The 13,378-nt window shown below is 34.9% G+C and overlaps 1 protein-coding gene and 1 long non-coding RNA gene across 2 annotated transcripts in view; one reads left to right on the top strand and one right to left on the bottom strand.

The window, feature by feature from the left end:
- LOC147073388 (uncharacterized) overlaps positions 1-3,603 on the top strand; it is a 151,786-nt gene extending 148,183 nt beyond the window's left edge. Inside the window, exons 3-4 of the long non-coding RNA XR_015070479.1 lie at positions 2,756-3,128; positions 3,507-3,603. This is a non-coding gene — a long non-coding RNA (uncharacterized LOC147073388). The remainder of the gene's footprint in view (positions 1-2,755; positions 3,129-3,506) is intronic.
- Positions 1-10,368, bottom strand: part of twin (CCR4-NOT transcription complex subunit 6-like twin) — a 518,909-nt gene extending 508,541 nt beyond the window's left edge. The window contains exons 1-2 of the mRNA XM_085945481.1: positions 10,247-10,368; positions 5,944-6,253 (exon numbers count right to left, since the gene is read on the bottom strand). Of these exons, the coding sequence (XP_085801607.1) occupies positions 5,944-6,245 (302 nt within the window). The 5' untranslated portion in view covers positions 6,246-6,253; positions 10,247-10,368. The remainder of the gene's footprint in view (positions 1-5,943; positions 6,254-10,246) is intronic.
- Between the last annotated feature and the right edge of the window lie 3,010 nt (positions 10,369-13,378).

Below are 13,378 nucleotides of genomic sequence, written 5' to 3'. Positions count from 1 at the left end.
ATTCTAATAATAAACATATCAGTTGTATTTCTCACTTCCACTAAGTCGCCGATTACGACGTAATGTTCAGCATAGCTTAATGTCACTTAGGCCAATATCTTTGAAATTAGAGTAGGTCAGTTCAACACCAAGGTGAGAAAATCTGGCTACATAGATGCAGACTACAAATTATGTAAATGACAACACACACCTCAGATGCTATTAAATTGTGTGGTTTAAATACCATGTATATATATTATGTTTAATTGTATTGTTAATTATTATAATAGTAAGTAACCAATGAATAAATTGACTACTTTAATGGTGGTAACTGCCAACTCATGGTGGAAAGACATAGTATTCGAAATAAAAGAATTTATATCATCGGTGTAACTGCAATACTGCAAAAGAACTATTTTTGAAACTGTTCAGGGAAATAAAAACTCAGGTTTGCTCTCAGAAACATACATATCAACTGCTTAACCTGCAAACTGGCTAACCGGAGAAAAAACTTAATAATTTAACAATATTTATATAAAGAGCAATTTATGCAGCGTCTATCCATATTTGCAGTTGGCTGTTTCGTGTGAAGAACGATAATGCATTTATTTATAAGTTTACGAATCTGAAATTTTGTGTGAGCATAGAAAACATGCTTTATAAGAAAATGCCATCAAAATCTCATTTTGGTGAAAAGTGCAGTTAGCTGGTTTGCAGATTATGCAGTCGATATAAGAAATATATTTTTGAAAAAATATATGTATGGAGCGGAACACATTCATTAAATAAAAAAATAGTTTACTCAAAAATTTCATGTAATAGTATATAGAATTACGAGGAAACGAACTCGCATAGTAACAAGGTTTTTGTCGCTCCATACAATGAATGGTTCATCCAAATAAACATTTATATACAGTTTTTTTATAATAAGTAGGTATAATGGAAGGTTTCTACAACGACATGAAAACTATTGGTCAGCAATCAACGTTTCTAGTACTACAATGTAATAATTTAATAATGATCAGAACAATATCCCTTTGAGTGGGCGAAACTCGTCCTGATTGTTATTAAACGAATACGGATTAAGTAGAGTGCGAAAATTATAAGTTGAAGTGTCATGGCCGCCATCGTGGCGCTGCGGTGTATTATGAAAGGATTGTCAGTATTGTAGGTCTCGAAACGGCCACGCTTCACGTTAAACTTGCCGCAGTCTATTTAATTGATATTTCGACTATTGCAATTATTATTTCTATTAAACTAACAATTCTTAATATGTAATACGTAAATCACAGGATGGAAGAGTATGTATAAATGGACGTCGATACTGTGGAGTATCTTACGATATATTTCATGACGATTGATTGTTAGATATTCACTCAACGAACCCGTAACCCACGACGCAATGCGTTATTTATCTTCGGCTCTATGATGGGTGACATAAGTCAGAATAGTGTCGATTTATTTATTGGTACAGTTTAAAATTGATTTGAATTTCCTATCTTGCATGCATGCAAACAGACAAACAAATTATTAGTAAATTTTTTGACAAAAACACTTATTAAATAACAAAAACAAATCAATTTGATTGACCTTTAGTGTAATAATATCATCTTGCTAATAAAACATTCAATAAACAACAAGCACTAATCTTATATTTTATGGCTTATTTTATTTAAATAAATCTTTGACCCATTAACATTATGTATTACAAATAAAATGGTAGTATCCAATCACAGTAAGATAATAAAAATGCAAACTTTACAATTGTCCCCAACAGTGGCTAGTTTTTCTCAGTTTATTAATTACAACTCTCAGGGGAACCTGTAGCTCATAGAGAATCCGCCCCGGATGATAAATAGAAACTTCGTCAGAAATGACCGGTATGAGAGAAATAAAATACCTCCCATAGACCATCAACATGTACTACTGCTTTGTGGCAGATCATGGTTGAAGAGTTAAAGCTCAATAAAACTAAATCTTAGCAGTGGGTAGCAGTGGGTAGCAGTATGTCTCGTGTCACACTGTAAAAGGTGTGGTGCAACGCAGTGCAAAACCCAATGGGAAACCACTGCCATAATATTCCCAAAAGAATCACAATGATATACAAACAAACAATAATCCAGAACTCCACAGAACTTATTCTAGAACAGTGGTTCTCATGTGTGGCCACCAGTGTTTTACAGAATAATATTTCAAAAATTTATTTATAAAATTGGTTGAATACACATGACTTGTCTTCAATTTCTTTCCACACTCAAATGATAACTTTGCCTTTTCGGAGGATGACAAATGAAAATTTCATCAGACTACAAACGAGATTAACACCGTTTTCAGAATTTAATTTAATTAACTGGGCTAACAAAGTAGAAGTTAGAAAGCTAGAAAACAAATAATATCGAAGCCAGTTGACACTTAGAGCCGAGCCACACCAGGCGACTCTGGTCTCGAGACCAGTCGCCGAGACCAGACCGATGCATGCAGTTATATGGAGCATGCCACACCTGGTCGCCCAGTAGTCGCGCAAGCAATAAAGTCAATGCAAATTATTATCGTCTTTTAAGAAACAACACCGCGTAAGTCCCCATTTGGCGGTTTTGAGTTTTGAATAACATTCGGTAGGTAAAAAAATCCTACACCGTGTTCCTTCTATGGAAAAATTCTTTTTAATTGTACTTCTGATTACGAATAACTTTTTTATAATTTTTTAAGAAATATTGACAATAAATAGATTAAAATTTGAAGAATTTGTTGTTTCGTAAATGTGTTATCTCAGTAGGTACGTCTTCCTTGCGTCTCGTCTCACACTATGTAACCAATATTTTCGACGTTGAACATCGTGACATATTTAAATACTTTTAACTCCGCGTTGCAAGGAAAAAAAATATATGCCCATGATATGGTAAAAAGTTTGATTGGATTTCAATTAAAACTCAAGTTAATCCTTCGACAAATATCGAATAATAACGTGGACCGCTTTCCAACTTTGAAGTTGCTGAATATACCAGAATATAAATTTGAATAATATGGTAAAATTATTAAAGCTCTGAAAGACGATTTTTCACAAAGATTTGGTGACTTCCAAAAAATTGAGACAAGTTTAGCAATAGTACGCAATCCATTTTCAATAGATATTGATAGTGTACCGCATGGCCCCCACAAGGGGGCAGCTGACAGGGCTCTAGCCTAGGGGCCCGGGCTCAGGGGGGGCCCAGCGTGACGGGTCGACCAGATAAATGAGATAAACACACATCTTAATTTTGCTCTAATAGCAAAAAAAGTCGCCTGCGGCGCTAGCTTACTTCTAACTTATTACCATTTTAAAACATATAGTTGTTGGGACGTGTTGAGAAATACTGTGTTAAAAAATCGCTAAATTACACTGAATTTTATTTGACCTCGAACACCATTTGAAAAACAATACTGGAGAGCGTCAGACTGCCTTTAACCATAGCGATAGGTAGGGGGCCCGCCCAAGACCCTGGCTTTGGGGCCCGCGTCAAGATGTGGGGGGCATGGTGTACCGACAGAGCTACAACTTAAGATTATTGATCTGCAGTGTGACACTGATTTAAGAGAACTGCATCGTCGTGAAGAAATCTCCAAATTTTACAAAGCCCTTAATTCAGACAAATTCGACCAACTTAAAGATTATGCAAGAAAAATGTTCGTTATTTTTGGATCAACCTATATATGTGAACAAACATTTTCGATCATGAACCTCAATAAAAATTCTTTACGATCAAATATCTCCGATGCCCATTTACAAGCAGTTTTGAGAATATCAACTACAAAATTAACACCTGAATTTAAAAAATGTTAAAAAAAACAGTTTCGTTCTTCTAATTAATTTTTTTGTAATGTTTATTTTTCGTGATAATAAATAGTGTATATCTAAAAATGGTATTTTACTTGCGGCCCGCCACTCATTTTGAATTCTTGAATTTGGCCCTCCATCCAAAAAGTTTGCCCCCCCCTGCCATAGACTAAATTTGTCGCCATGACAGTACGCGACGTGCTTCATAATGTATTTGAAGCATTATAGGCCGACGTTCAACTGTCGTGAGACCGCAACGTTAGATACAAAACAACCAATATGTACTTGGGTTGCCGAGTCATACCTAATATTTGAAATTTAATTTTATTACGATATAACAATTGTTTTTAATTTTGTAATGTTTAAAATTTTAATTAGGTAAGTATGTTAACATAATATTGTCAATATTAAGTAGAAGTAGTTTGTTTAAAATTCACTTGTACCGTCATAATTTGTCATTGTACGAACAACGTGATAGCTGGAGTTTGTAAATTACATTACCTAGTTACTTAACAGATTACACGTCTTTGCAAGTAAACGATAGGGGTCGAATACTACACATACATCGGTTGCTGAGCTATAACCAATCAATATGCAGCGGTTTATTTATCTACGACTAATTTTATTACAATATACTCATACTGGATAATTATTTCAGATTATATATTGCAGTTATCTCACTGCATCCAGACTAAAGAGCATTACGTCTGCGTGCAATTTAGTGGACTCAGGGTACATGTCTGATTATGATGATGTGGGACACAGGGTTCGAATCCCGTGTCTGGAAAATTCACATGTCACTTTTCAATGTGCATTTGGTCCCAGAGTATTGACCCAATAGACGGGAGCAATTAGTGGCCGACATCTATTTCTCATTAAAAAAAATCTGTTTAGAAACCTCTTTGTGAGGTGCCCAACATGCACATCAGATTGTAGCGTCAATGAAAAAAATAAAAAGAATTAATAAAGGAAAAATATGACTGACTTTTAGATACTTTCATATATCATTTTTATGTAATGAATGCTTAATTCATAAGATTTAAAAATGTAGCATTCTTTATTGAACATAGGCGCATGATTATTAAAATAATTATTAGCAAATGCAAGTATCTTTAGATTAAAATTTCAAGTGATCCTGACACTGTTGTTTACGAATCAATACATTGATTAAAAAAATCACAAAAAATGGTCACCAATATTGATTTGATTTAATAAATTTGATAAATTAGTACCTTGGACAAGATTTTTTCTAATAATATGTATGTTTCTCTTCTTCTTCTTCTTGCTCATATCCGCCCCAAAATTCTGTATAATTCTCTAATTTTTCTAGAAGTAATATTATTATTATTATGTTGGTTTATAATTATAAAAATTGGATGCAATTGATGAAATGAATAATACCTCAGCTATGTATTTGTTAATAAAGATCAACAGGTGGCTTAATTGGTAAAGGTCTCGACCCTAATGCGATTTATATGTGTTCAATTCGCATTTGGTCCAAGTTTATTTCAAGAATTTCTTCAAATATGTAGATATGTTCCGAAAACTATTCCAAATTATTTACATACAAAGTATGTCCTGATTACATGGGTAGATTCGTAGACCCAACGCCTCACGCCGATTTCCGAGAGCAGTTGTCAGCCTTAAAAAGCAATTACACATAGCGATTCTGGTACCGAATCGATCGTCTCGACGTTTTTTTAGAATTGTTCATAGCATATTATGTTGTGTGGCTCTTGCTAATGTTAAAAAATATAAGTATTTAAAACAAAAAAATATCTATTGGTTAGTTTGGCACACTAAACAGTCTTCCTACATATTTTAGTGGAAGCTATTGGAAATAGTATTTGGATAACAAGTCGCTGATTGTACTCACTAACATATTATTTTTCGAATAGTGAATAAAATCAGGTGACTGTCACTATAGCGGCAAATGTCAAACTGACAGTATTGACACAGCAACCATAGTTACGTAAAGTCTTCGACACAATCTTTCACACCGATAGTTGAATCAAATCGGGCTTAAATATAAATAATTGTATTTCGCTGATGACTCAACGTGGTATTTCTCTTATTATTAAATTATTTCATCCCAAGACTGTCAAGTCATCTGTAGATGGATATGTTCCGGAGAATTTATGATGTATCACCTGAGCTGTATGAGGTCACCGAGTTCGGCGGGTAGACTGCGCAGCTTGTTGCTGGAGACGTCGAGGGTGCGGAGGGAGTTGAGGCGCGCAATGTCGGGCGGCAGGCGCTGCAGGCAGTTGTCGTTAAGGTAGAGCGCCGTGAGGTGAGCCAGCTGCCAGAGGGGGGCCGCCAGGCTGCGCACCCCGCCCGTCACCTCCAGGGCGCTCCACGCCGAGCGCTTGCCCCCCGCCCGCTCCCCCTCCGACATGATGCTGTACGCCCGCCGGTTGACCGCCTCGTATTTGTCTTTGTTGCGGGACATGCTAGTACCTGCAATCACGTCAACGATCAGTCTTTATTATTTGCAAAAGTGTTGCCAATCGCCATTGACAAAAATTAATAAACCAGATTGAACTGAGGCATTCCAGCATTTCATTATCACTCACAGAAAATAGGTGTTATTTCATTTTTGATAAAATATGTTTACCCAATATGGGGTAATTTACGAATGTTCCCATCCAAGGACTAAAACAGGTCACTTTTTATACCATTGTAACAATCTACTGTTAAATTTTTACTGTTTTTACATCTGCTTTCTCCATTTATTTTAAAGGTTTAGGTATCTATTAATACTTCTCATGCATATTATACCGTCTTTGCTCTGGCAGAACACACTAACTGGAGAATACTAGTTTTGAGTAATTTGACTTTGAAGTTCTTAAAATGTTTGAAATGGTCTATCATGTGAGTTTATTAAGTAATCGTAAAAAGGATGACTTTAAAATAAAGACTGTTTATTTATTAAGAAGGTTTCCAGACGGTAAAGTTTGAAATAAGGAACATTTTGGTATAACTAACTCAATATGTCATTTTTTCAAATTAGTGTCTTCTGCCAGAACAGTGACGATATTATAATATTATTATTTCTGTATTATTAAGTGTATTGCTCTTTAAACAAATGAATTAAGTAAGTAGTTTAATATATTTTTTTTCCTAACAGCTGAAGGAAGAAAAAACAGTAATTTAGTGTAAAAATCTGAAAACCTCTCGAATGGTATAATATGTCCACATTTTTAGTTTCATTGAAGCAGTCAAAATATTCAAGTTTAAATCGGATACAATGAGACATTGGCAATACAATAAAAATACAGTGTAAACAAAATAACACAGTTTCAACAGCGTTACAAAAACAATGTTTCAAAACATTTGATTCTACCTCATTTCTTGTTGAGTGGGTATACTTTGACCTACTGGGCTATTTTTGCCTTAATTTAGTATACATACATGAACACAATTTATAAAATAACAATAAGTAACCCATAATACGAAATTGGCAATATTTGAAAAAAAAGCAACTTTCTTAAATTTAATAAAAGATGCAGATATTGCACTTAGTAATTTCTTTATTATTATTTTTAATTAAATTAGGTCGCTTTGCTTGTACAACACAAATTTTTGTGCAATAATAATTATTCTCAATAATATTTATAATAGTGTCAAACATTTCGTAAAAATTTACTTGAAAATCATACCGAAATGCCATTCCTTCAAAGAGTTAATTTGAGATCGTTCAAGTAAGTTTTCCTAATGGCAAAGTACTCACAGTGGGGCAATACGATCTCATACAAATTAATTACTGAAATATCTATTCAGAAAATTAGACTGGGATAAAAGAGGAATATCCATTAGCAGCAAATATCTCACAATTTTCCAAAACCTAAAAGTATTCTACAACCAATCTGTCGTGGCGTCCTCGATTTCATAGGGCTGTATATATGTCACGGCATATATATATATATATACCTGAAAGTGCAGGATTTGTAGTTACACAGATCGCCACTAAGCCGTCCGTAACCATGATACTTATAATGGTGAAATAGTTATGTAGTAGTAGCAGTGAAGCAATCATAAAAATACCCAGGCTTTGAGTAAATCACATAATGTATTTCGATGTCACCGGGAATCAGCCCTGGAGCTGATGGATGAGAGTCTATGAAGGCCATTAGGATAGGAAAGGATGCAGTAGCTTATAAATAGCAGCCGCAAAGTAAATTTAAAGATAACAAGAAGGCAAAAGTATTGATGAACTAATTGGCTGACCCTAAAATGCTCCTCATCAATGCCACTGAAATTTATGTGGATCAACAACTACGTCTATCTCAGACGAATGTGAATACAAAGGTATGTATAAGATATCATGCATTATCAAACTGTCCATTGATCGTAAAGTGTCAGACCAACGTGTGCGTCAATGTAAGAGATCCAAAAATAAGTAGTAGCACAAAATGGCATTCAAGGTACATCTTAGGCAAAACGTAGATAGTCCACAAAAGATACAAATGGAAAAGGAGGTAGACAAGAGTATGTGCGTGAAGTGTTGGCCTTTCATCCGGGAGCTCCGGAACCCGGTGTGAAGTCAAAATATATTTAAGTGATTTTTTCAAATCTGGGTGTTTGATTGTTTCACTTCTATTACTAACTACATTGCTATCATTGAGCCTCATGACCTGTTGTAGTGTTAAAAAGAATGTAATTAATTATATGTACAGTACACTCTCAAGAATCCACCGCTCGATTATCCGATAATTACTATAATCTGCCGTTATTTTTACTAGTTGAAAGCACAAAATCGAGCTCTATAATTCGCCAATATTCGATTGTCAAATTCAGTAGTCCGCCGCGTACAAGTATACAACGCTGATGAGACAGGTTTATTTTGGAAACTTCTCTTTCGTAAAACGCACATTCATCGCGAATAAAGTAATGTACCAGGAAGGAGAGTGCCCAAGGACCACATCACAATAATTATGCCGTGCTCCAATGCAACCGGGACACACAAACTGAAGCTTTTGAAAGCCAGGAATTCTAATCCATTCAAGAATAGGTATCTGCCTCACTGAACAAGTGGCTGTGTCAAGTGATTTACTATTTAATATTTAGTGTATAAACTTAGTTTATAAATAGTATAATTTAGTAAATACTTGATTTTGAATATAAATAAAAGCGTAATTTGGTACTTTGTACAAATTTCTCAAAAAAACTATTTTTACGAAATACCTATTTTAATTTTGATCATATTTTGTATATATGCACTATAATCCGCCGCTTTCACTAATGGACACTTGTTTGGTTTTTGGGGTGGCGGATTACTTACTGATTGAGTACTGTATGTAGGTATATTATATATTTTTCTATCTTTCTTTTCTTATAATAGGTAGGTATGATGGATTGTCAAGCTGATGAAATGGCAATGAGCTGGATAGGATTTATTATAGGTACAAAATGTAAGAAGTCAAACAATTCATACTTATGTAGTTGACAGTGCAGTCTGTCAATGAATTTAGGGGAATTGCTCATTGGTCAAAATATATGTAAAAAAAGTCATTGGATAATTTTATTAACAAAATTGGTTTCATTTAGAGTTTATGGTGCTTAGGGTCTTATGTGACATCAATTAGTATCAGTGAACAGTTGAAGGAACAAGTCTTAATGGTTATAATTCTTCAATCAATGTAAACATTTTTATTATTCTGACATGGCAAAAAGGTCACAATTTAATGTATTTTAATCCCAATTAAAACGTGAAATATGATTGTAAATAGACTCATTGCAATTAAAAGATGTGACGTGTGTAATTATAGCTGTTTAAACATAAAAAGAGACTGTTTAAATTTGCATAACCTCAAGTTCTGACATGTACATTAAGTAAACAAATAAACAAACCGAGCTGAATGTTTTGCTTGCTATGTATTGAAAATATCTTTTATATGTCACGAAACAATGGTTATTTAAGCGTGAATGATGGTTTATTACCATAAAAACTGAAGAAAAACAAACTAGAGTATGGCCTGAGGCTTCATAATCAGAGACCATTGACCTGGGGGGAAAAGGTTAAGGACATAAATTGATATAATAAAGAAAAATATGAGATAAGGGAGGGTGAATGTCGTGCCCTGCTCGTGCGGTAACCTATTTAGGTACGTTTTATACAATTTTTATTTAAAAATAGGGTAAAAACAAGTCAAGGAGAAAATGTGGAGCATTCCCATAACCTCTGACTTGACGCAGTGGCCACCCGACGCTTGTGCGGGAAAATAAGATGTCAACTTTTGACCACATAAACTATTGTGGTATCTACGTAGACATTTAGTGTGTTTATTTCCAGTGAAATATAGAATGCTAAGAGCAACAGAAAAGTGCGTATCCACCGAAACCGTACAGCTGACTCGATACAACAGTGTTTTGTGATGGTTTGGGAAATCGAATTTGAGGGTCTTATAAGAACATTGAGAGGTCGGGAATGAGTTTTTGGATACAACATACCTTCATCTACCTCTAAAATGCTTAAAACTTTTGATCAGGAGGATATTATACGAAAATTGACACAGTAAACACACAACGGCACTGCCTTGACAAACACTACACTAAACGTCCATTTACCGACTGCAGCGCTGACAGCGACTAGTTACGGCCACTCGCGGTAACTACATTTCGCCGAGCAGTGAGCAGATTATCGTAAAACAGCATAAATTAATAAACAACATTTTGTTTTAATCATGTGATTAAAACATCTTGAAATAAACAAATAAATGAAATGTTTTCAATAAAACTAATAAACTATCGTTCGATGCTACGGTTTCTATTATAAAATAATAAAATTATAACAGTAAAAAGGGGTGACATTGTACCACATCGAAAAATGCAAATAACATACTAGGTACCTATCTTTCAAAAAGATTGAAGACTGATGGATTTGTAATGATTTATTTTGAATTATAATATTATTAATTCATGGAATCTCTATTAAGACAATCGTTATAAAATTCCTTTTTATCTGGTGGCTCGACTCTGGAAAACTACAAAATAATTAGAGGGATCAAGTGAGGGGTATACAAGCATACACTATCCACAAATGCAAATTGTTCAGTATTAAAAAAAAACGATTTTAATGTCCCATTTACACTTTTTTTAGTGTTTTTCAATTGTATTCACATCCTATTAGATTTGTTCTTAGATTTGCAATTCAAAATCAAGCAATTTAAGTTCTGTTACTGCAAAAAAACAATTATTTTTTTGCATCTCATCTTTTCAAAGTGGCGCTTATGTTATTGAATGTTTGTGGTAGTGGCTGATTTGCACTTCAACATACTTTTACTAATGACTTAACCATTTTGAGACCAGAACTACGAAATAAAACTAATATGTATGATTAATTTTTTTAATTTTATTTTCTTCATAGGGTACAAAAAATGAACAGGTAAAAATATTTGCAAATAACAATGATAAAATATTGTTAAATAATATTTACAGGCTAACAAAACCCAAAAAATATGTCAATTATTGAAATTTATTAAATTTTGGCGCAGTTCAATCAATTATGATTGGGAGACTGCGATGGCTAGGTCATGTGCACCGTATGAATGACAATGAACCGGCAAAGAGAGTGATGCCCAGCAATCCAATAGGACGTAGAAGAAGAGATAGGCCAAAGATTCGCTGGTTGGATGGAGCTGCCAGTGACTGCCGGGTACCAAATTGGAAAGCGGCCACACTGGATAGGGACAGGCGGAGGGAGCTGTTGGAGGAGGCCAGGACCCACACCGGGTTGTTGCGCCCCTGATGATGATGATGAGGTAAGTACCTACCTACCAACTTTTTTTTGTATGTATTCATATCATTACCTACTTACATAATATTATGATTTGTCACTCCACTGTATATTGTGATACCTAGGTACTTACTATTAACAATAGTATAATTGTGTCCACCTGTTATTGTATTTGTTATTGTTGTGGACTCCCGATTATCCGGGGTAATTAATGGTGGGGAGTGGCGGCATGGTAAATGAAAAACACGGATAATCCAAACAATGGTTTTTTATTTTTGAAATAAGGTGAGTAGGGGTAAGTATGACATATAATTCAATGAGATGAATTTCAACCTGGTTCATGATGAATAGGGGTGTTTTAAACAGTTAATACTTTAGCATAGGATCTACAAAAGCATTACAATTAATAGGTACATAAGGAACCCACTGTATGTATTCCTATAATATGACATTTTAATATTTTCTGGTCACTAGTCAGTTTGTTACACTTACCCCAATATTGGGGTAAGTGTATCTAAATTGATCTTTATTCCAAAAGTAGTTCAAAACCATAACCTATTACATGCATAAAAAGGTAATATTTCATTTAATGGGTATTGAGTCTTGAATTAAAACTACAGTATATAATTTCAACAAAAATGGGCTAAAATATAACATCACTATCGCTTCATAAATAAAATATATGTATGAAGCGATAGTGATGTCCCGAAACAAAAAGATGTATTTTTATTAACTAACTTATCCTAGTTGACGGAAATCCGGTGCAACTAACGAGTTTACTTTTTGAAGGATCATGGGAAAAACTTGTTATGTCAACATTATATAATATCCTTTGTGGACAATCTATTGAATTCAGGTTGATGATTGTACTGTTTAATAAGACAAGTTATAGTACCAATTGATTACAAAAGGATCGCAAACTTTTTGCGAACATATTCTACTGCTTGCTTTTTTTAGCATGGAACATGCTTCTGTCTTGACCGCCCGGGCGGATTCGTAACGAAAACATCGCACTGGCAGTGGTAACGAAAACAAAATAATAAAGTCACGAAAGCAGCGGGGCGTGGGCCGGAGTGGCTTCAGTCGGCCGCGAACGGCGCTTCGGGAATGATGTGTGGCCCGTGCCCCGCATTTTATTTTATTTTCCTTCGAATTTGGACAACTTAAATTCAGAGAATCAGTGGGCAAAGTATGTTCCATGTTTAATAATTTTAGCCGTCAGGGTTTAAGTAACCATCATATTTAAATGATAACTTATTTCCTTTAATGAAGCCTATCGATACCCTAACCAATTGTGTCCGGGTAGCTCGTTTTTAAACGGTGTGTTAATATTATTTTTTTTTACTGTCCAATTAATTCGAGGACTACTTTTTTTGTGAGACATGCTTTTCCAACGTATGCAAATGTTCTGCCAAAGATGTTTCAATCTCTTTGGGTGATATTGTACTTCTGCTAAAACTGTCTTCTCTACTTTTGTAAACATGAGCAATAATAATTGTAGATCGTGGATGCCGTATTTTCTCGCAGCTTCTCTCTTCTTGGTCGTGCACTCATGGCTGAGGATCGTGACCACATTTAAATTTCGCCATCCTTTGAGCGACCAAGACTTTCCATCCTTCTCGATCTTCCGCTTCTCTCAGGGCATAATGGATGGTGCCCCCAGTCAGCTCTTTTACTTGGTCGCTCCATCGCGCAGACGCTCTTCCTCTACTTCGCCTTCCCTGGAGGCTACCCAAAACTACCAGTCTCTCTAGGTTGTCCGGTCCGCGCCTGACAATATGTCCAAAAAACTGCAGAATTCTTCTCAGACATATCGTCGAGAGCCGTTCCTTTATCTTCAGTCTCTG

This window comes from Rhyacophila brunnea, unplaced genomic scaffold, assembly GCF_057557595.1.
Source record: "Rhyacophila brunnea isolate RB1 unplaced genomic scaffold, BYU_Rbru_1.0 scaffold_18, whole genome shotgun sequence".
NCBI lineage: Eukaryota > Metazoa > Arthropoda > Insecta > Trichoptera > Rhyacophilidae > Rhyacophila > Rhyacophila brunnea.
Note: the sequence above shows the minus strand (reverse complement) of the source record. Positions and strands in the feature narration are given on the sequence as shown.